Consider the following 19,279-nt stretch of genomic DNA (forward strand, 5'->3'; position numbering starts at 1 on the left):
TTTCGACCCTTGTGGTATAAAATTGTCATGATTTTCGAGCACTCACGGGGCGGTATTAAGAAATTGCCAGCCAATCATGTCTCATGGCAGTATATTTTCAACGTTTATTTAGTGTCAAGGTTGACTCATAAATATTTTACGTAAGGTATTGTTTTGCTAAGCCTTTGTTCTTTCTCCGTTCACTCAGGTGGTTTAAAATAAAAAGTGCCTTCGCTTTCCGAGCACTTCCGGGGTGGTACGCTTCCGGTTTTGATGGACACATTCCTCAGCCAATCATATCGCGCTCTTCCACGACACGCTCTTTCACTTACGAGGATCAGCTGAAAATGGCGTAGCTCACTCGGCTGGATGCAGGGAGGCGAAAGGGGACACTTCTTTTGTCCCCTTAGCTCTCTTCAACTATGCGGGATGAAATGTTTTCTGCCGTGTCAATATCCTCGGCATGTTTTAGTGGAGAAAATGAGAGGCGGCCAGGCAGAAGTGCCCGTGTCAACGGAGAATACGAAGAAGTGTTCCAGCCATTGTTAAGCTTCCAAACATCTCTGCAGCATCTTCACCACCAGGAACACTCCAAGGTCAGACACCTGCTGTTTTTTTCTTCCCCAAAACCAATTCACTATACTTCTGTTTAATTATTCTGCAATAAATTCTCAGATGCAGTAATGTGTCACGTCAGGCAAAAAACATTAAATTGTTTTTGTTTTTTTTGGGGGTCATACGAACTGAATATTTTTCCTCTTCTTAGTTGAATAAATCGTACGTACTTTTAATTTATCCATGCATAGAGTGGGTCAATTTTGAAAAATATCCTCCTAATAAATGTATATATCAAAGAATGGACTGCAGGTATTTTCAAAATGCCGTCATGCATTTTTTTTAAATCAAACAAATACAGTAAATAACGGTTAAAATATAATAATACAACAAATGCTGTCAAATTATAGGATGGATGCGCTGGAGAACACATCTGATCCACAAAGGAGGGACTTTCTGTGGCCCACCACTCGACTGGGATGAAGAAGAATTTTTCATGAAGGACCTGTTTTTTTTTTTTTGTTCTATTATTTAATTTTTTTTTTTAAGGTGAACTCTCCCTAACCCAACTCCTAACATCCTCTTGTGACATGTCTGTGGTTTGGAACGAGCCCGTCGGCTGACGTGGACCTAATACAGCAAGTTACACTCATTCTTAAACAAGATTATTATAATTCCTTTGTCTTTTTCTTTTTTAATGTTTATTACAGAAGTTTCACCTGTGGACGTCAATCTGGTATGTTGTGATTATGACACAGGAATGATTGTAATTAACCATTTGTCTCGTGTTTTTAGTGAACTAGATGAAACAAATGTAAATCCTTACAAGTGATTAGAGAATGGAGAGTAATCCTAAATGATTTATAGGGATTTTTTTTGGTGGATTTTTTAGGGAACCACTCACTATCAACTGAGTACTCGAGTACTCAAGTGGCATAAATGTGCTACTACGTAAGCCACTGACAATTAGACGACATGCAAAACTCTTCTCATCTTTTTTCCTTCCTCGGAGGAGGTTCAGTTCATTTTGTAATGTGTGTGTGTGTGTGTGTATACATTTGGGCTGCAACAATTATTTTAATAATCGATTCAATTGGTTAGTACTTTTTTTTATACACTGGATTAAAATATAAATATATATATACATATATTCCATTCTGTCATTCAAAAAACAGATCATAATTTTATATAGCCCATGCAGAAAATGGACAAAATATCAATTCAGTTATTTGTTCAGGAAATGGGCAAAAATGTGATCATTTTTCAAAGTAAAAGCAGATATTTGCAAATGATTCGTTTTGACAAAAAAACAGTCATTTCATTGAAGGTTGTAGAAATCGGAGACTAATTAGGCTGAAATTCCGATGATTTGGACAACTTTAAGTTATACAAGATCACTAAATGATTAATCGATTAGCAAGATTGTTGCCGATTAATTTGATAATCAGTTAATCGATTAATGGTTGCACCTAATTTCTCCATAAACTTTCAAATAAGATTTTGCGTGGTCTCCGCATCTCTTTTTTTTTTTTTTTAACTATTCAACATTTCCTTTCATACTTTCATTCAGGCCTTATTGTTTTTTTTAAAGTTTGATCACAAGTTCAATCAAATATTTCCACATTAGGGCACAAAAACATTTTCCCCAATGTGAAAGGTTTCAAAATATGTCCTCACTTGAAATGAAATAATCCTCTGCTCCTATTTTGAATTAACGAAAAAAAAAACTTAAATTTATATATATGAAATGAGCCGAGCGCATTTTTATTAATTATACAGGTTGTGCTATAATACATTAAAGGGGATTCAACTTATCGCACAATACATTTTATTCTATTCTGATTAATTTAAAATATCTTGTTTGTCTTTTTATTTTAATTTGAGCACTATACTATAAAGGTAAATAAAATGTAGTTTGTCATCCTAGAATGACTTTAAGTCAAATTCAATAATCAGAAACAAAATCATTAAAAATGAAAAGCACATTTATTAGTTGGATTTATTTTCTCGTCTGGTTTTATGACCATATAATCAATGAAACAAAGTATGGTTGTATTTATATATAGATTATTAATTTTCATTTAAATAAAAATTTAACATGATTTTATTTGTATTTTTTTCTTTTACTAAACCAGTTTTACTTGTGTAGTTAAAAAAAAGAAAGTTAATGTTCTTGTAATTTTGTATTAAATTTAATTATTCCCATTTTATTTTTTCTAATTTTAGTATAGGTTTTTTTTGCATTTATTTCAGTTATTTATCATAAAATAAAACAAAATAATTTGCTTGTTTTAAATGTATTTTATCATACCGATAATAGCTTCCTGAATTAAAATTTAAAAAAAGCATAATTTAAATTTTATTTTTAACAGTATGAATAAAAAAATGCATTTTTCCAAGTTAGTTTTAGTAAAATAAATAAAATCAGCTCTCTGGAATTGTGTCCTTTTTATTTCCACCCTTTGTATAAAACAAAGACTTTGATCGGGCAGCGTGCAATATTGCATCCAAACATGTCACCTTGTTGACCGATGCTGTGTATTATATGATGTGATGAAAAAAACAAAAAACAAGTGACACGTTGTTTGAAAAGCAACAAAATCACCAACGTCTTCCATTCAAAATTTGTATAGTCTCATTTTATGCATTTCGATGCTCATACTTAACTTCATATATACTCATCATATAATGCATGATGCCTGCTTTAATACGACGCAGATTAATAATCTGCCCCCCAAAAAATATACAAAAATAAAATTTTTAAATGCATGATTAACCTTTTTTTTCATTATTATAAATACACCCAAGCAAGAAATATTTCCAATAATAGCACAATGTAATCAAAATGATGGGATTGAAATGATTTTGAATGGACTTTGCAGCCCTTTAGTGACGTTGTGTTGTACATAAATTACGTATAATCCAGAAAAATTGTACAGCTAGGATTTCTAGGATCAGATTAGTAGCAATAAATGCATGACGGCTGGGGGCACGGGACGAAATGCTCAACTGCCTACTGCAGCTATTTCTTTTCAAAATTGATTCGGTCGGGCATCTAACCCTCCTGTGTCGTTGCGTTTCTTAACCTGTGTCAGAAAATGGAGAAAGTACCAATGAACATTTTAATACACAAATGTTTTTTTTTTCGTTTTTTATTTACATATATTATAATTTTTTATTTTTTTTTTTTATTTTGGGTGTATTTCAGATGGGTCAATTTGACCCGGTTCGTCAACAAGCTACTGTGCAACCTATTGAATTATCCAAATGCTGAAAAGAGAACAAAATCCCGATAAGATCAGTTTTTAAAAGTTTTGTTTGGACGCACTACCTTTAATACCACTTCCAACGGGTCAAAATTTGTTTATGGAACTTTTAAACGGGTCAGTTGTGTCAAAAATATTTCAGGGTCAATTTGACCCAGGTTGCATAAGCCCTGCAAGTGTGAGGAAACAAACAAAATCCAAGTAAACACCTTGACCTTTGACATTCTAAAGGTGTGAGTATGAGCGCGGATGGTCGTTTGTCTTTGTGTGGCCTGCGATTGGCTGGCAACCAGTTCAGGGTGTCCCCCACCTGCTGCCCAAAAAACTGCATTAAATTAACTTAATTTGATTGGTATTTGACTTTTCAGTTTGATCCCAAGGTGTTTCATTCGCCAAAAAGTGTCCAAGACCAAAAGTTTGAAATGAAAAAAAAAATATCTCAGTAATGTTCTTTTAAGACATTTCACACCATAATACTGTGTTTAACTTTTCATTGGTATTTAACTTTCAAATGGGTCAGTTTGACCTGTAGTGTGATTCTTTAGCCAAAAAGTGTCGAGTGGAAAAACAAATTAGAATTTCAGTTCACTGGTTTGTAATGAGAGAACCTCACGGGTCATTTTGACCCGCCTGTTAACAGGAGGGTTATTTGTGTGTTTTTATTTTTTTGGGGCATTCCTGATCAATACATAAAATAAACTGTACAATACCTGTAGCATTTTTACACGCTTAAAAAAAGTCCTACCGTGTTTTCAAAGCACTTTTTTCCCCCTTGCACTGTCAACCACCATCCTGTGTTTATGTATTTACTTATCATGCTTTTTGGGGACTTATGACAGACTTCCTGTTAATCAGTCGCCACTAAAAAGAACAAAACAAAACAAAGATGCATGATTTTTTTTTCCAGGCCTGATTGTAATGCATGCAATAATCCACAAGTGTCATGTGACTGCGCCCGAAGGGGGGATTTGTTAATATAGTAGCGAGCATGTTGTAGCGTTCCTAAACGGAAATGATTTATTTGTTCACCGAGGTGTACAAACTATGCACTCCTTAGATAAGTGGAGGAAAACGGGCATGCCTATCAATATTATTGTTCAATGGTTTTGTATGACTAATAAAAAAAAAATGTATTTCTCAAAACTCAGCAATAGGGATGGTGATGATAATAAATTGCAGCATGGTGCCAATGACAAAGTGTTTGTGTGCTCAATTGTGACCTTTAATTTGTGTATGAAATGAATAAAAACAACCAAACTCATATGGTTGCATAAGTGTGCACACCCTCCTTTCACCTGGCTGTAACTGTTTTCAGATTGAACCAATCATATTGTAACTTATCTCGTCCCCAAATAAAGTTCAGCTGTTCAAGTTGGTTAACCTGACAATTTTGCAGTTCTGTCCTACATTTTTTAAACATTAAAATTACAAAAACGTTTTTTTTATTCAGTCCGACCAATCCAGATGTTTTTTTTAAGACCGATTCTTGTTAGATTGCATGAAATATCTTTTTTTGGTCCCTTAAGTGTTCGAGCAATTAACGATATGAATTACAAGCAGAACATTTAACTGTTTTACATTACTTTGTCCTTTAGTGTTTGTTTAACTTAACAAAAGAGGGGAAAAAAATACTTTTTTTTTTTTTTTGCAGAATTTGTTTTCAGAGAATATTTATTTCAATGTATTTTTTTCTGTAATGTGGGGAAAAAAATATTTATATCCACTCGCTGCAATGGGAATCAATGAGTAGTTGTTGTGAGCAAAGGGCTGATTTAATGGGGGGAAATGGGCCATAATACACAACATCATAAAAACAAAAATAGTAATAACAATAAACAGAGGTATCACTTGTCCAACTTGCTGCTGAGGTTCCTTAAGTCCGCCAGCCGGCTTTTCATGTCATCAAAGTGCAATTCAAACTGCCGTTTCACCTGCAAACCAACATTAGTATTTTTATTTTTTTACCAAAAAAAAATCAGAAAAATATTTTACCCGTTAAATGTATAAATATACAGTATCTAATTTATTTATCGGAATAATTTGGGTTAGGGTTGGATCCATTTTGTTTTGGGAAAAAAAAAAAAAAATTGACATTTTACCTTGTTGATGCTTTCCATGAGAGGCTTCACCTCAAAGGACACTGTCGACGCTTTCACCATGGAGCAGCTGTCCAGCACGTAACTGGAACAAGAAGCCGCCATCTTAGCTGTTGCGTACACCTAACGTGACGCTTTAGCGCCGTTACTGACCATGCGATGAGCGCCTTGTGGAGGAGGAAGAGGGAGCGCACCGCACCCAGATGTGGCGGTGCCGCGTGTATCACTTTGCCCACCACGCTGCCGCACTTGAGGCACATCAGGGAGCTGAAGATGCTGGGAGGAAAAAAATTTAATAATCCAGAGTGGAATGTAGAAGGGCCACTGGGACTAAACACCATAACTCTGTTTTCTTTGATTCCCTCCAGAGAGGACAAAAGTGGCCTTTTGGAGAAAGCTTCATTTTTGCTCAGCGCGGCATCGATCTGACTGTCATTCGCATAGCAGTGAAAGAAAATACTATACTTTCTTAAAATTTAACCCAGGGTCAGCAAATACAATGACAACAGCTGGGGCCCCAAATTTGAACCCTGTGGAACACCATACAAAAGTGGGACCCTGAGCAACGAAGGCTAACAATAATGAAACAACCACATTCAAAGCCACCATTTTAAATAGGGCCGGACCGATTTCTAGTTTAAATATTTTTGGAATGCCAATGCCGATTGAGGTGTTTTCTCATTTATTCATTCTCCCGATATTCGGTCAAATACAATTCCGATAATTAATTAATTGTTAGATTAATGAAAATGCTATACAGTATAAAGAATGAAAGACCTTTTCTAGTCCCTTAAAGCTGTAGTGTGTAGTCTTGAAACTGCTAGCAAGATTTGAATGTAGCCTTGCTTATTATTTCTACATGTTTATATCTCATGTGCAAAGTGATTGTTATCATGGAGTATTGCCAAAAAAGAAACGTTACCGGTTTGATGTTTATTCGTTGTTTTGTTTTTTTAAAAGGTTAACCAACTTAAAATTGATACGATCAACTGTAGACGCCGGTGCCAATGATTGGAGCCATTTCATTATACCCCATTACATGAAGTAGAGCCAATTCCTTATTTTTAACTTCTCTTCAAGAAACTAGTTTCTTTTGCTAGAGCCGCTGTGTTAAATTCAAATTGAATTCAATGATAGATGTTGGTCTCATTTCTTAATATGACAAAAAACAGGCATTCCGACTGGGGTGTGTGGACATTTTATAGCAATTGTACATTGCAACAGGGTTGTTTGCAAGTCTGTGGATTATATCTACCTTCTATCTATATTTCTCATGTGCAAAGTGAAAGTTATCGTTACCAGGAAAGAGGCAAAGTCTTATTAACTATTTATCATATGCGCAAGCATAAAGTGGCCTTTTTTTTTTTTATAAACACTAGATAATTTGAGTCATTTTATTTAATTCTATTGGATACATTCTATGAATCAAGATGGCATTTACCATCACCAACTTGCAACAGCATCACTTTCATTTGTCTTCCTCACCAGTTAGCCAGTTCCCCTCTATGTCCGCACTCCATTTCACTACTCACTTCCACGTAATCGGTGAGCCCTGCAGACAAGAGCGACAAGTATCACGATGCATTCGGTGCTCCACACATTAACTTTTAGAAATCTTGTTCTTGCCGCAGCACATGATGGAGTCCAAACGTGTGAGCTCCCCGCACACAGACAGGGAGTCTCCCAACACCGTGTTGCACTGCTTGCAGTGAAAGGTCGCCCAGCGTCCGGCTTGCTGCTGCTTCGCTCCGCCGTCGTCGCGTTCGATGAGGATGGTCGTGTTAAACTCCATGCTGCTGTGTTTTTATGCAGAAGAAGAGGACTGGTGATGGAATGAAGTCGAGACAAGAGCAAAATTCTATTTTTTTTTTTTTTCAGGTTAAGTGTTTTGAATGTTTTAAAGGAGCCATAGCTGTAACGTTCCTATTAGAATGGTGGCGGGTTTCTTAAACGCGGAAGGCATGGCGTTTAAGTGCTCTCCGATTGGCTGAAGGCTTCCGGATGATTGGACCTGCGATTGGACGAGAGCTCAACCCAACAGCTAATCAAATCAAATGTGCCCCGTGACTTGCGTGAATATCGCGACCTCTTCGGATTCTCGCATTGTTGACTGATTCGATCGTCTGACTCGCTGACTTTTATTTTTATTTATTCATTTTTGTTATTAAACAATGTTTATTGAACATGTGATATTATAAATCACACAACACAAACTGACAAAGTTATGAGTACATACAGCATGTATTTATTTATTTACGTGACGTCAGAGATGGGGATGTTTATTTTATTTTATAATACTTTTTTGATTGAACATTTTTTTAGCTTGTATTCATGTATTTTTCTTTTCAAAAGATACTACTACATAAACGTTATGAAGTAGTAGTAGAAATAGTACTACAGGTGGTATTGTGTATATATATATATATATGGTTTCATTTAAAGAAATCACAATTATTTTCAAGCATTTTTTTCGTCATAGACTGTATTCAGTAATTGTTCCCCGTTCAAATAATTTCGCTTTGTTACTTACAGTATTATTATTATTATTCTAAAACAAATGTGACATGTATATTGATGACATGACATTTATTTTCTTTCAATTTTTTTTTTTTATCTGCTTTTGATATCTTGACATGTCCTAGACTGTGTAGTAAACAAAAAGGTGAAAAACACCAGTGTCCTTTATTTAGTTGTTTGGAAAAACTCTCCCTGGTAGTCTGGCGTTGGAAACCCACACGTGGCTGCCAGCTGACTATTCAGGCAGGTTGGAGGCGTGTGTCGTGTAAATGGGAGTGTACAAGCCTGCGTGTGCTCTTGTATATATAGTGAGTAACTATGCGTGTTGATTCAGGAGTGCGGCAGGCACGGACAGGAATCACCGCAATGGCTACACAACAAAAAGTTCCAATAATCCGTGAGGGCTTCCTTGTGAAAAGGGTAAATTCTGAACACACATTTGTCTATTTGTCTCGTGTGGAACGTCCTCTTCAAGTTTGTTTCCCTCCAGGGTCATCTCGTGCACAACTGGAAGGCACGCTGGTTCGTGCTGACGCCGGACAAGCTGATTTACTACAAGTACGAAGGCGGGAAAGGGGATTCATGTCAGCGGGGAAAAATTATGCTGAAGGATTGCGTCATTACTTGCCCATTCCTTGAGTACGACAATCGACCAGTGAGTCTTGGATCAAGTTTTTTTTTTTTTTTTGGGGGGGTGGGGGGGGCTTACACTGCTATACGATGATCGTATTGATGAAATGATTACTATGTCTGAAAGGACTTGACATGACCTTTAATAAGCGGTATAACTCAATATAGTTTGTCTGAAATCCAAAATTGACACCCTCTAAACGATATCATGATATACATTTTCAGTTTATGTCAAACAACGTCTGAGTTATACCTCATAAGGCTTTTCAGATTTCATACTCATATTTTTTTTTTCTTTTTGATGACGCAATATCATATCATCGCTTCCTTTGCCTTGAGCCAGCTGACTGGATGCTGAGTCAGCGTCTCTGCCGGAGTCATTGTGATGACGTCATCGTGATGACGTCATTGGCCATGAGCTCACTTTTCATTTCATCACAGGAAATAGTCCAAATAGATAGTCAGATTGCTCATGTATAGAAAGATGTTAACTGATTCCAATTTTGATGATGATCTTTGATGTTTTCATATTCTGTATCAAAATTAAGCATTAAGCAGCCTTAACGTAGTCTTGATTCTTACATATTCTTACACAAATAAATACTTTAAAGTATGGATTCTTACGGTAAAAAATGCTGGCAGGCCAGTCTAGTTCTCCAAAAACTAATTTGATATGTGGACTCGTCGGACCACAGTACAGACTTTGTGTCAGTCTGTAATCTGTATCAGATGAGCTCCGGTCCAGAGGAAGCATCTCTGGGGGTTTGTTGATAAATGACATTCGTGCGTTGCAAGGTAGAGTTTTAACTTGCATTTGTAGATGGAGCAATAAACTTTGTTAACTGACAATGGTTTTCTGAAGTGTTCCATCAACGTTTGACCTTGTTCACTTTTTTTGGAACTTGTGGCAGGCATCAAATTGAAAATGAGAGAAGCCATGCCCGCTAATTCTGCCGCCCTTTCTAGTTGGTGTTCCGGCTTCAGACCAAGAACTGCGTGGATCACTTCCTGGAGGCGTGTTCGCGGGAGGAGCGCGACGAGTGGGCCGCCGACATCCTGACAGCGGCGGACAAACTGGAGGCCGGGGGGACGGACGCTGACGAGGATGTGTCAGCTAGCGTCAGCCCGTCCACGCCGGGAGGCTCGCAGCCGCACCACATCAACCTGAGGTGAACTTTTAGCTCCTTTGACGTATGCGAGAACCTTTAAAAAAAAATCTGCGATTATGCTGTAGCATTTATTATAATTTAAAGGAGCCTGATTCTTACGTGTCCCTTTAAAGCAGGCGTGGGCAAACTACGGCCCGGGGGCCACATGCGGCCCGTTAAACGTTTTAATCCGGCCTGCTAAACTTGAAAAAAAAAAAAGAAAAACCTTGTTAATGTTTTATTTTCTAAATTCTCTGGTGTGTCAAAGACAGATATTTTGTTGTAATGCTTTTGTTCATTTTCATTTAAAATGAAATGTATTTTTTTTTCTCAGATGAGGTGAGGTGACCAAAACACTCCCTCCATCTGCTCCTAGTCCGCCGGCCATTCAATCAAATTTTAGAACCCATTGTGGCCCGCCAATCAAAGGGCTGATTCTTGGATATAAATGCTTAACAATGGCACCTGACATGTTCCATTTTGTTTGTTTAAAAATGTTTTTGTTGTCATGTCGTAGCAAAGTGCTAGAGGCCATGTATGACGTTCACAGCGGAATCAACATGAGTAACCACGTGGAGCAAGGACGCATGTACACCAACTGCTTCTCAGGTCACATGCAACCACAGTTCTTACATAAACCTCATTTAAAGTCGCTTAGTTTTCCCATACAGACCCTTGAAAACATCCTTTCAATAGCAATCTTAGAGCCTCGTTTCTTACTTACCGAGCCTTTTGTGATTCCCGCGCAGGCTCCGCGGTGGTGGACTGGCTGGTGTTCACGCAGCTGGCGCTGACCCGAACTGAGGCGGTGACGCTGGCGTCAGCCCTCCTGGAAGAGGGCTTCCTCCGCACCATCGGCCTGCGGAGCGTGGGGGCGCTGCGCAGCGCTGGCCTCAGCGAGCTCTTCTTGGACGACTCCACGGCACTTTACAGTTTTGTGAGTAGAGAGTCAAGGTCTTGGTGCCTCCCCTCTAACACTAATGGCGTATTATTAGGTTAGATTTCGTTTGATTGCTGATTTAGACACACAAAACATGTTTTTACCGTTATAAAATTAACAGTATATCCATTGTAATTTCAAGTGGCGTCCCACAGGGAAGCGTTTGAGGTCCTCATTTAATTCAGTGATTTTATTATTGTCCCAATTCTTTTCTTTCCGATATGTATTTTATACTTAATAGAGAATAAAGTATATAAAATAACTGCAAAATACCAGCTTGGCTTTTTAAACCAATCCTTGATATATAAATAATTATATTGTTTTTGGCTCATGTCAGATCCTTTTTTTTTTTTTTTTTTTAAATACTTTTCAAATCTTCAGTCAGACAACTTGAAGAAACGAGGCTGCGTGAAGGCCGAGACCACGCTGTCTGCAGTGGAACTGAGCGGTCATGTGATCAAGAGAGGCTACCTGCTCAAACAAGTAAACCAAAACAACAACAAAAAAAAAAGCGACATTTCTTGTCATTATTTTATTTATTTTTTTGCGTGTTTTGAATGAACATGACATTGCGCAGGGCCACAGAAGGAAAAACTGGAAGATTCGACTGTTTGTGCTCCGCTCTGAACCTTCTTTCCTTCACTACTACGACCCCACTAAGGTACAAAAGCAAACGTTTGTGTTACTTATTGCCTAATAACACACCCAAACACACCCTATGAACAATTTCCTGTCTGGTTTCAGGACGACATCAGCCCTGTTGGAGGTTTCCCACTCCGAGGCTCACTGGTGTCCTCGCTGGATGACAACGGCGTTCCCTCCGGTAGGTCTCACTACTAGCCACAACTTTTCGTGGTATGGAAAAAAAAAAATATCACGACACACACCCCATTTTTAATCAGTTAATTACAGACACACTTCCACGTCTTCTAGAAAGTTTTCCCACCAGAGTAGAAACTGTTTTATGGCATATTTAGGAATGTCCCAATATGTTTGTTCGCTCTTATCTTAAGAGGCGTCCCTCAGGGAGGTGTCTGGAGTCTCCTCATTTTCTCTAAAGGTTAAACCATCCTATATGGAAGTTTTTTTTTAGATGCAAAGGGGGCAACATTTTTAGTTCCTGAGTGACAGGGCAGTTTGGCCACTCCAATTTGAAGTGGCGTCCCTCAGGGAAGTGTTTGCGGCCCGGTCATTTGAATGAAGTGGAAGCTGTTGTAGCTACAAAGGCAATTACTTACTTCCCCGGGTGATTTTTATCCATTCCAATTTTGAGTGGCATACCTCAAGGAAACCTTTAATGTCCGTTTGTTTTCTGAAAGCTTGACCAGATGTCCCAATAATTTTGTCCACTCCGATTTTAAATGGAGTTCCTCAGGGAGGATTTTTGAATCCTTTCATTTTCTATAAACTATGAGCTGAACTGAGGGCATTAAGGGGTGAAAATATTAGCAACGGCTGTCCTAATATGGTACAGAAAAAAAATCTTTCTTGCAAGTGTGTACATTGTGAGCTTGTTTTGGTAAATGTAATGTTTTGTCTTCTGGCTTCCCTTGTAAGGTGTGAAGGGCAACATCCAAGGCAACCTGTTCAAGATCATCACCCAGTCGGACACGCACTACTTCATCCAGGCTCCCAGCCACCAGGAGAAGATGGAGTGGATTGACGCCATCCGGGAGCACACGTAACCAAACGCGCAGCGCTGCTGTAGAAAAACGCCCGCCCGTAACACACACAGTCATGTGTGGTCATGTAGCTCGTGTCAAAAGTTGCTGAGCATAGCAATATCTCAAAGTGTATTTTTGTTTACAAAATGAATCTTATGTATATTTCGTTTGTGTGCGTGTTTTAAGATTAAATTTATTTGTAAACCGTATTTGGTCATTCCAATGTCATGTAGAAAGGAAATGAATCTTTTGAGTGTCTGGAAAAAAAATGTATCATTTGGAAAGAATAAAAGTCAAAATTACCGGGGGAAAATTTGCAGTTTTTGCAAGAGGAAAGTCAAAATATTACATTAAAAAAAAATTAATAAAAAATAATTACAAGGAAAAAAAAAGTTGAAATACCACAAAGGGAAAAAAATTGGATTTCTTTCACAGATTTAAATCCCAATATAAAAATATGGTTCGAACTGTACAATAGTCGGAATTGTAAGGAAAAACCTCTCACATAATGATAAAGTCAAAATATTGTGAGGGGGAAAAACCTTCATTTTGCCAAGGATAAAGTCATACATTTGTAAAAGACCCATAATTTATCATATTACAAGAATAAAGTAAAATTCTACGCAAATTAAGTAAACCCATCATGGAGGAAAGAAAATAGGATAAAATCTTAATATACTCTTCATACATTTTTTATGAGAATTGAGTAAAAATATAACAAGGTCAAAATATTAAAACAAAAAATGTTGTCATTTTAACAAAATTGTCGCAATATTGTTCGGAATCCATTGCAACGTTTCCGATGATAAAGTCAGATTATAACATTAAAGTTGAAATCGTTACTGAATAACACTTCTGCAAACATACAAAGCCGCACGTACTTCAAAAAGCCTCCCCGTGAATTTCATGTGTATTAATATAAAGATTAAACTAAATCTTTATTTGTGTTTGTTAGTGAGCAAAGAGGAAAGAAAGAAGCGTGACGAGTCGGGACATGACGCTCGCCTCTCGTGCCCCCGCAAGCCCAATACGGCCTTTGGCACTACCGTGATTCACCCCGATGACTCGTAGAGTCATAAAATGATAACATAAAAAAAATAAATAAATAAAAATCCCAGCAGAACATATAACAATCAACTTGATTTTATTCCAGGGAAGTAAAGTCACTCTTGCTGTTGATAAAAAGCATTCAAAGTAAATGGGCGTGAGCGTTCTAAGAATCCACCATTTGCACAATGTGTAAAATGAGCTGCACCATTCCAGCGCAACACTGGCAGCATTCACTCGTGCAGTGATTCTCAAAGTGTGACACGATGACTAGAAGTGGTACGCCAACAACATTTAAAACATGAAGTATAATAAAATATTGTATTAGAACGCTTGGAGCTACCCATACAGCATGACTGAACAGGTTTTAAAAATTTCTTTTTTTAAACTGCTAAATACAGTACAATACATTTGCATTGAATAATTTAAGCCATCTTCAAACATTTATTCAGTAGAATTTCGATGAACTTTTATGTGCTACACATTTTAATCAGATTATTACTTAAGTACATGCATTGCTCATAGGCCTAACTATGTGTAACGTTACAGTGGTATGCAACCGCTGCCTTATTTTTGATGAACATTTGGGCCTACCATGTTACTGTATTTTAGTGCTTCTCAAATAGTGGGGGCGCAATGCTGAGGGGAGCGTGTGTGACCCGGGGGAACATGCTTTTTTTCCTGCCGTACTGCAGTAAAGTGTAATTGCACCTCCAGTCCAGCAGTTGGCAGTGGCGCTCTTCTTGTCCATTGTGCGCCGCGAGTATTAACGCTACGATGGAGGTTTGTTTTGAAACGAAAATTATTCATAGTTGCGGCAAGGAGTGGGTGGGGGCACAAATTGTTTTCTTCTTGCTGGGGGGGGCGTAACAAAATAATTGCTGTATTTATTGTGGGTTGTTATGGTGGTACTTGGAGAGATAAGTATTTTAGTGGTGGCACTTGGTGTCAATTGTTTGAGAACCACTGCACAAAAGGAGTACAGTACTTTTATCCCGAATGTTTTACAATGAAGGCAAGGACAGCGGCAGCGACTCTTTGTGTGTTTTGGATTCAATTCAGAATACGGATTCAGTCGGGAAATTAATGTGTGGCTGGGCCTTTCAAGATGATATGTGACAAGCAAAAAGGCAGGATTATAAGGAACATGTTTTAATTTGACTATGATTGGGAAAATTTTTGAGAATTAAATCAGAAAGAGGGAAAAAATGTTTACGATTGGAAATATAAGAGGAGAAATGTGTAAATTGAAGATTTTACGAGAATAAAGTCCTAATTTGAGATATTTGTAATTTTAGATAATATTAAAGGAGGGAAAGTCGCACTATTTCAGAAACTAGTTTTGAGAGAATAAAGTCAAAATGTAACAAGAATGAAGTTTAAATATTCAGGGAATAATATTTCAATATTACGAAAATAATGTCAGAGCACGAGAAAAAAAGTCAAAATTTTATGAAAATAAAGAAAAACTAATACACTGATAAAAAATTCATGAGATTAAGTCAGAATATTATGACAATTAGGTTGCACTTTGACAATACCAAAAATATTACAACGATAAAGACAACATATTTTGAGGGGGGGAAAAAAATAAAGCCAAAGAATTACAAAAGTTGTCAATGTACCAAAGTAAAGTCAAAATATGAGAAGCATATTGTGAGAAATAAGTTTAAATATTTGGGGAATAAAATTGTCATGAGAAAAATCCATTACGTTACATTTTTATGAGATAAACGTTTGCATGGGAACTTTGACATTCATGATTAAATGTTGACTTCCTCCTCGAACATTAACATTTTCTGCGATTGAGCCCTGCGACTTGAAAGAAAATCAGTTCCTCTCGTAACTAACAACAAATAAAAACAGCACTGAACAGATTTCATTATCAGCTTTTTGTGTAAACAAAAAAAAATACTCAGAGCAGAAAATATTGCAATTTGGACCAACATCGACTTCAATTCACATTCTTGTGTTGTTTTTTTTTTCTTAAGACATTGACGACCGCTACATTCAGTCAGCAAATAAGTGAAGGCACTTTGTCTTCTACAAAGTGGGACACTGTTTGACAAAATGCATCTTTTAACTATTCTAACGAGATACACTGTCTCCGAACATGTGTTGTTACAAAAGTGGCGCTAAGCCACCTTGGTGAGTTGCACGTCCCCGAAGACTCGTAACGCCGTCAAGCTAGCGAGTTGCGGGAGGCGGTGGGTGAAGCCGCACAGAGGCTGACCGTCTACCAGGATGCGGAACTGCTGGTGTTCGCATACAATCTCCATCTACTCAGACGGATGGACACAAAATATGCAATTTCATTTGTTTGCTACTTCATATGTAATAATAACGATAGCTATCACGCTAAATGAAAGTAGAGACAGTGATAACAATAGTGATGGTAACCATAGTAATTCAAATAGCGATAAAAAAATATATATAACGATGGGCTAATGAAAAATCACAATAATAATAGTCATGATAGCTAGTGCTAATGATAGCACACTGCAACCAAAAATGACAACTATAATGACAGTAACGATAAACCCAATGATAGCGCTGATAGTGATGATGCTAGCGCTAATGCAATCAGAATGATAGCAATAATGCTAACCATTATAGCAATAACGGTGGGATAATGATAGCGCTAATGATAGTTAGCAGTGATCATGATAACGAAAGTGATACAATAGCAATAACGCTAGCAATAAAGACAGTGAGAATTGACAATGATAGTGATACCGATTACAATAGCGATGATGAAATCAATAACGATAGGGATAAACTAAGCAATAATATTAATGATGACCAACATCAAAGCAACAATGCTAGCGACAGCGATACAGGTAAAGAGAATCGATATTGATCGCAATAACAATAGTGACAATGATAACGATAATAAGAGCAAAAATGCTTACGATTTCAGCGAAAAGCAGAGCATGCTAATAATGATATCGACACAAAAGCGATGAGCATATCAATCACATTAGCGATACCGATCATGAGAGCAATGTCATTAGCGAAAACGATAGCGCTAACACGAGCACTAATGCTTACAATAATGATAGCGATAATTAATACACCATAAGAACAATAGCCAAGTGAAAAAAATAAGATAAGATATGTCCTTTTTTTTTTAATTATAATATTATAAATAATTATAAAACGTAGAAATTTTTTTTTAAGTACCTTAAAAGGCTCTCCAGGCGCAAATGGGAAGAAGGAAAGTGTGTTTTCAGCGGGACCCCATTTTCCTGCCAGCCGCGCGTTGCGTTGGACGGCTTTGTCCATGAAGCTGACCTTCAGCTGGAGACCCACGTCGCCTTCTGACTCCGCCACCTCCACTTGCTCCACTTCCTCCACCGATTCCTTCTGTTGAGGTGCGCTGGAGACCACCACCTCAATGCTACACACACAACAACTTGCATCACTGTTCCTAGCAGTGGAAAATGTTTGCTCATTGTTTTTTTGCACATAGACATGAAGAAAACCCTTTTTTTTTTTTTTTTTTTAGCAAGAACCTCTGTATTTTTTCATTCCTATTGTGACAGTGATTTTAAAATGACTTTAGCGATTATGCTATTACGTGAAGGACATTTGATCAACAGCAAAACATACAGAAAAGCAATGATTAATTAAAATTTATTCAAATGAATTTCCCTGGTAACTGGAAATGATATTGTTATTTTTAGCCAGCTCTAATTACAATATGAAAAAAAAAAATCAAAATTTAGATGACTCGCATCTGGAAACTTCTGAAATAAATTCATATTTAAAATATACAATAAACTGTAATAAATTTTAATAATGTAAAAAACAAGAATTCACTTAAATTGAATTAAATTTCATTTATTAGCCTGGTATCTGTAAATTATGTACAGTATATAATTCCAAAAAAACAAAAAAAACAGTACATATTTATTCATTCATTTTCCAAAATACAATTTAAAATTCGATGTTAATTTCAATGATGTTAATTACAATGAAGTTAGTGAAGTCTAATCATAATAAAATCCAAACAATGGTGCAAAATAAGGAAAATAAAATTCAATAAATACCTGGAAAAAATGACAAATATTTTCTTTCAGTCCATGCAATTTATTTAAAATGTTAACTTGTTATTTCACCTGAAAATTACCAAAGAAATCTTAATTTAATACACTAAAAATAACTGAAATTAATGGTGATGAATTTGAAGAATAGATTTAATTAAATATATATATTCTTTGAATAAAAAAATCCTGGTATGAGGAAATCATAATCATTCCTAGATGCCCCCCCCACACCATGTCCATATCATAATAAGTAGTTTAAATCAAAATGACACTTTCTTGAGCATGCCACATTATCTTGTCATATTAAATGATTGAACAAATGCTATCTTTATATCATGCATGGACTTATTGACTTATTAAGCGCATATTTACCCATAAGCAACAATGTACTTTTATAGTTCAGGTCCATTATATCGTTCCAACGTCAGCGGGTGCACACTGCCGCAGCATGTGATTAGCTAATGACTGCTCAAACACTGACCTCTTAGGTTTCTTGTCAACAATCCCCATCACGACCAGCTTCATAGAAGGCCGCAGACCGCCCTTTATCTCTCCGATATACTCCTCCTGTGAGAGACAATGGCTTAGCAGGACACCACAATAGGATGCCATTTATCCCCAACCCCCCCTCACAACACTAATTTCTCATCTTTCTCGTCGTGCATGCCGTTTGTAACAAAGAAAAGCCAGCTTCCGTACATTTCCTTTCTTGTCCTTGTCTTCCATTCCACTCAGGGCGTGACGCAGTACTGTGGAGGTCTGGAGAGGGGATGCCAAGTGAGAAGGACTGATCATCGCCAGCAAATCCCGCCTGTTGCCATAGAGACCGTCTCCACCATCAGGTGGAATGGTGACTGGAGACGGGGGGTGTTCATATGTTTGGATGATTAGTTACGACATAAAAACTATAAGCGTATGCGTGTTTGTGTTTTCAATTCGTTACATATGTCGTAATGTTCGTCATCGTTATTTTCTTTTCTGCACAAATCTTACGCTTTCGCTGATCCGATGCTGCCTTCAGGTAACCTGGTAATCTGAAATTTTTGTAGCGCACACCCTTGTTTTTTGGTTTCAAATTCAGGAAAATCAATTCCAATAAATCTACATAACGTTTTAAATAATAAGAAATAAAATAAAGATCTTTCTTTCACATAATTTACAAATTTTTAATGTGTGGAATTGTTTTTCGACAGCACCCGAAGGCAGCAAAGAGCCGCCTTCCTGTGTAAAGAAAAAAAAAGTGCAACTACAAATGATTCAACTCGCTAAGACACGACGAGGACTTTGTTTGAAATAGTTACGGAATATAACTTTCTTGTGCATATTTTAATGAGTTACCGTAGGCAGGGCGCCGTGTTGTCTTCGGATAACGAAGTACTGTAAGTAGC

General features: G+C 37.1%; 3 protein-coding genes and 1 long non-coding RNA gene across 4 annotated transcripts; 2 read left to right on the plus strand and 2 right to left on the minus strand.

Annotated features, from left to right (window-relative positions):
• Positions 1-286: 286 nt before the first annotated feature.
• Positions 287-2,032, plus strand: LOC148342917 (uncharacterized). The gene is made up of 2 exons (XR_015846271.1): positions 287-575; positions 945-2,032. It is a non-coding gene; the product is annotated as an uncharacterized LOC148342917 (long non-coding RNA).
• Positions 2,033-5,536: 3,504 nt separating this feature from the next.
• oip5 (opa interacting protein 5) lies at positions 5,537-7,897 on the minus strand. Its single transcript, XM_088307168.1, has 5 exons — positions 7,523-7,897; positions 7,382-7,448; positions 6,050-6,172; positions 5,900-5,981; positions 5,537-5,731 (listed from the first exon to the last, which is right to left on the minus strand). Exons 1-5 carry the CDS (start codon positions 7,686-7,688, stop codon positions 5,645-5,647), a joined length of 525 nt encoding a protein of 174 aa, XP_088163294.1. The 5' UTR covers positions 7,689-7,897; the 3' UTR covers positions 5,537-5,644.
• An 834-nt stretch (positions 7,898-8,731) lies between these two features.
• On the plus strand, positions 8,732-12,840 carry plek2 (pleckstrin 2). The gene is made up of 9 exons (XM_088307262.1): positions 8,732-8,833; positions 8,904-9,068; positions 10,010-10,212; positions 10,709-10,800; positions 10,941-11,128; positions 11,513-11,614; positions 11,709-11,792; positions 11,876-11,954; positions 12,689-12,840. Exons 1-9 carry the CDS (start codon positions 8,732-8,734, stop codon positions 12,814-12,816), a joined length of 1,143 nt encoding a protein of 380 aa, XP_088163388.1. The 3' UTR covers positions 12,817-12,840.
• A 1,082-nt stretch (positions 12,841-13,922) lies between these two features.
• LOC148342920 (galectin-related protein B) lies at positions 13,923-18,889 on the minus strand. The gene is made up of 4 exons (XM_088314222.1): positions 18,591-18,889; positions 18,373-18,458; positions 17,026-17,242; positions 13,923-16,121 (listed from the first exon to the last, which is right to left on the minus strand). Exons 1-4 carry the CDS (start codon positions 18,684-18,686, stop codon positions 15,978-15,980), a joined length of 543 nt encoding a protein of 180 aa, XP_088170348.1. The 5' UTR covers positions 18,687-18,889; the 3' UTR covers positions 13,923-15,977.
• Between the last annotated feature and the right edge of the window lie 390 nt (positions 18,890-19,279).

Source organism: Idiotropiscis lumnitzeri, chromosome 1, assembly GCF_059441095.1.
Source record: "Idiotropiscis lumnitzeri isolate Australia: NSW breed Sydney's pygmy pipehorse chromosome 1, RoL_Ilum_1.0, whole genome shotgun sequence".
NCBI classification, from domain to species: Eukaryota; Metazoa; Chordata; class Actinopteri; order Syngnathiformes; family Syngnathidae; genus Idiotropiscis; species Idiotropiscis lumnitzeri.

Bases quoted from the DNA above. Each gene is read 5' to 3' on its own strand.
- oip5 (XM_088307168.1), bottom strand. From the start codon at position 7,688: ATGGAGTTTAACACGACCATCCTCATCGAACGCGACGACGGCGGAGCG. The intron at 5,982-6,049 runs GTCAGTAACGGC...TTCTTGTTCCAG, and splicing joins CACAAGGCGCTCATCGCATG to TTACGTGCTGGACAGCTGCT. The intron at 5,732-5,899 runs GTAAAATGTCAA...GTTGGTTTGCAG, and splicing joins TCATGGAAAGCATCAACAAG to GTGAAACGGCAGTTTGAATT.
- plek2 (XM_088307262.1), top strand. From the start codon at position 8,732: ATGCGTGTTGATTCAGGAGTGCGGCAGGCACGGACAGGAATCACCGCA. The intron at 10,213-10,708 runs GTGAACTTTTAG...GTCATGTCGTAG, and splicing joins CCGCACCACATCAACCTGAG to CAAAGTGCTAGAGGCCATGT. The intron at 11,955-12,688 runs GTAGGTCTCACT...TTCCCTTGTAAG, and splicing joins TGACAACGGCGTTCCCTCCG to GTGTGAAGGGCAACATCCAA.
- LOC148342920 (XM_088314222.1), bottom strand. From the start codon at position 18,686: ATGATCAGTCCTTCTCACTTGGCATCCCCTCTCCAGACCTCCACAGTA. The intron at 18,459-18,590 runs GTACGGAAGCTG...TGTCTCTCACAG, and splicing joins ACAAGGACAAGAAAGGAAAT to GAGGAGTATATCGGAGAGAT. The intron at 17,243-18,372 runs GTCAGTGTTTGA...TTGTGTGTGTAG, and splicing joins GTTGACAAGAAACCTAAGAG to CATTGAGGTGGTGGTCTCCA.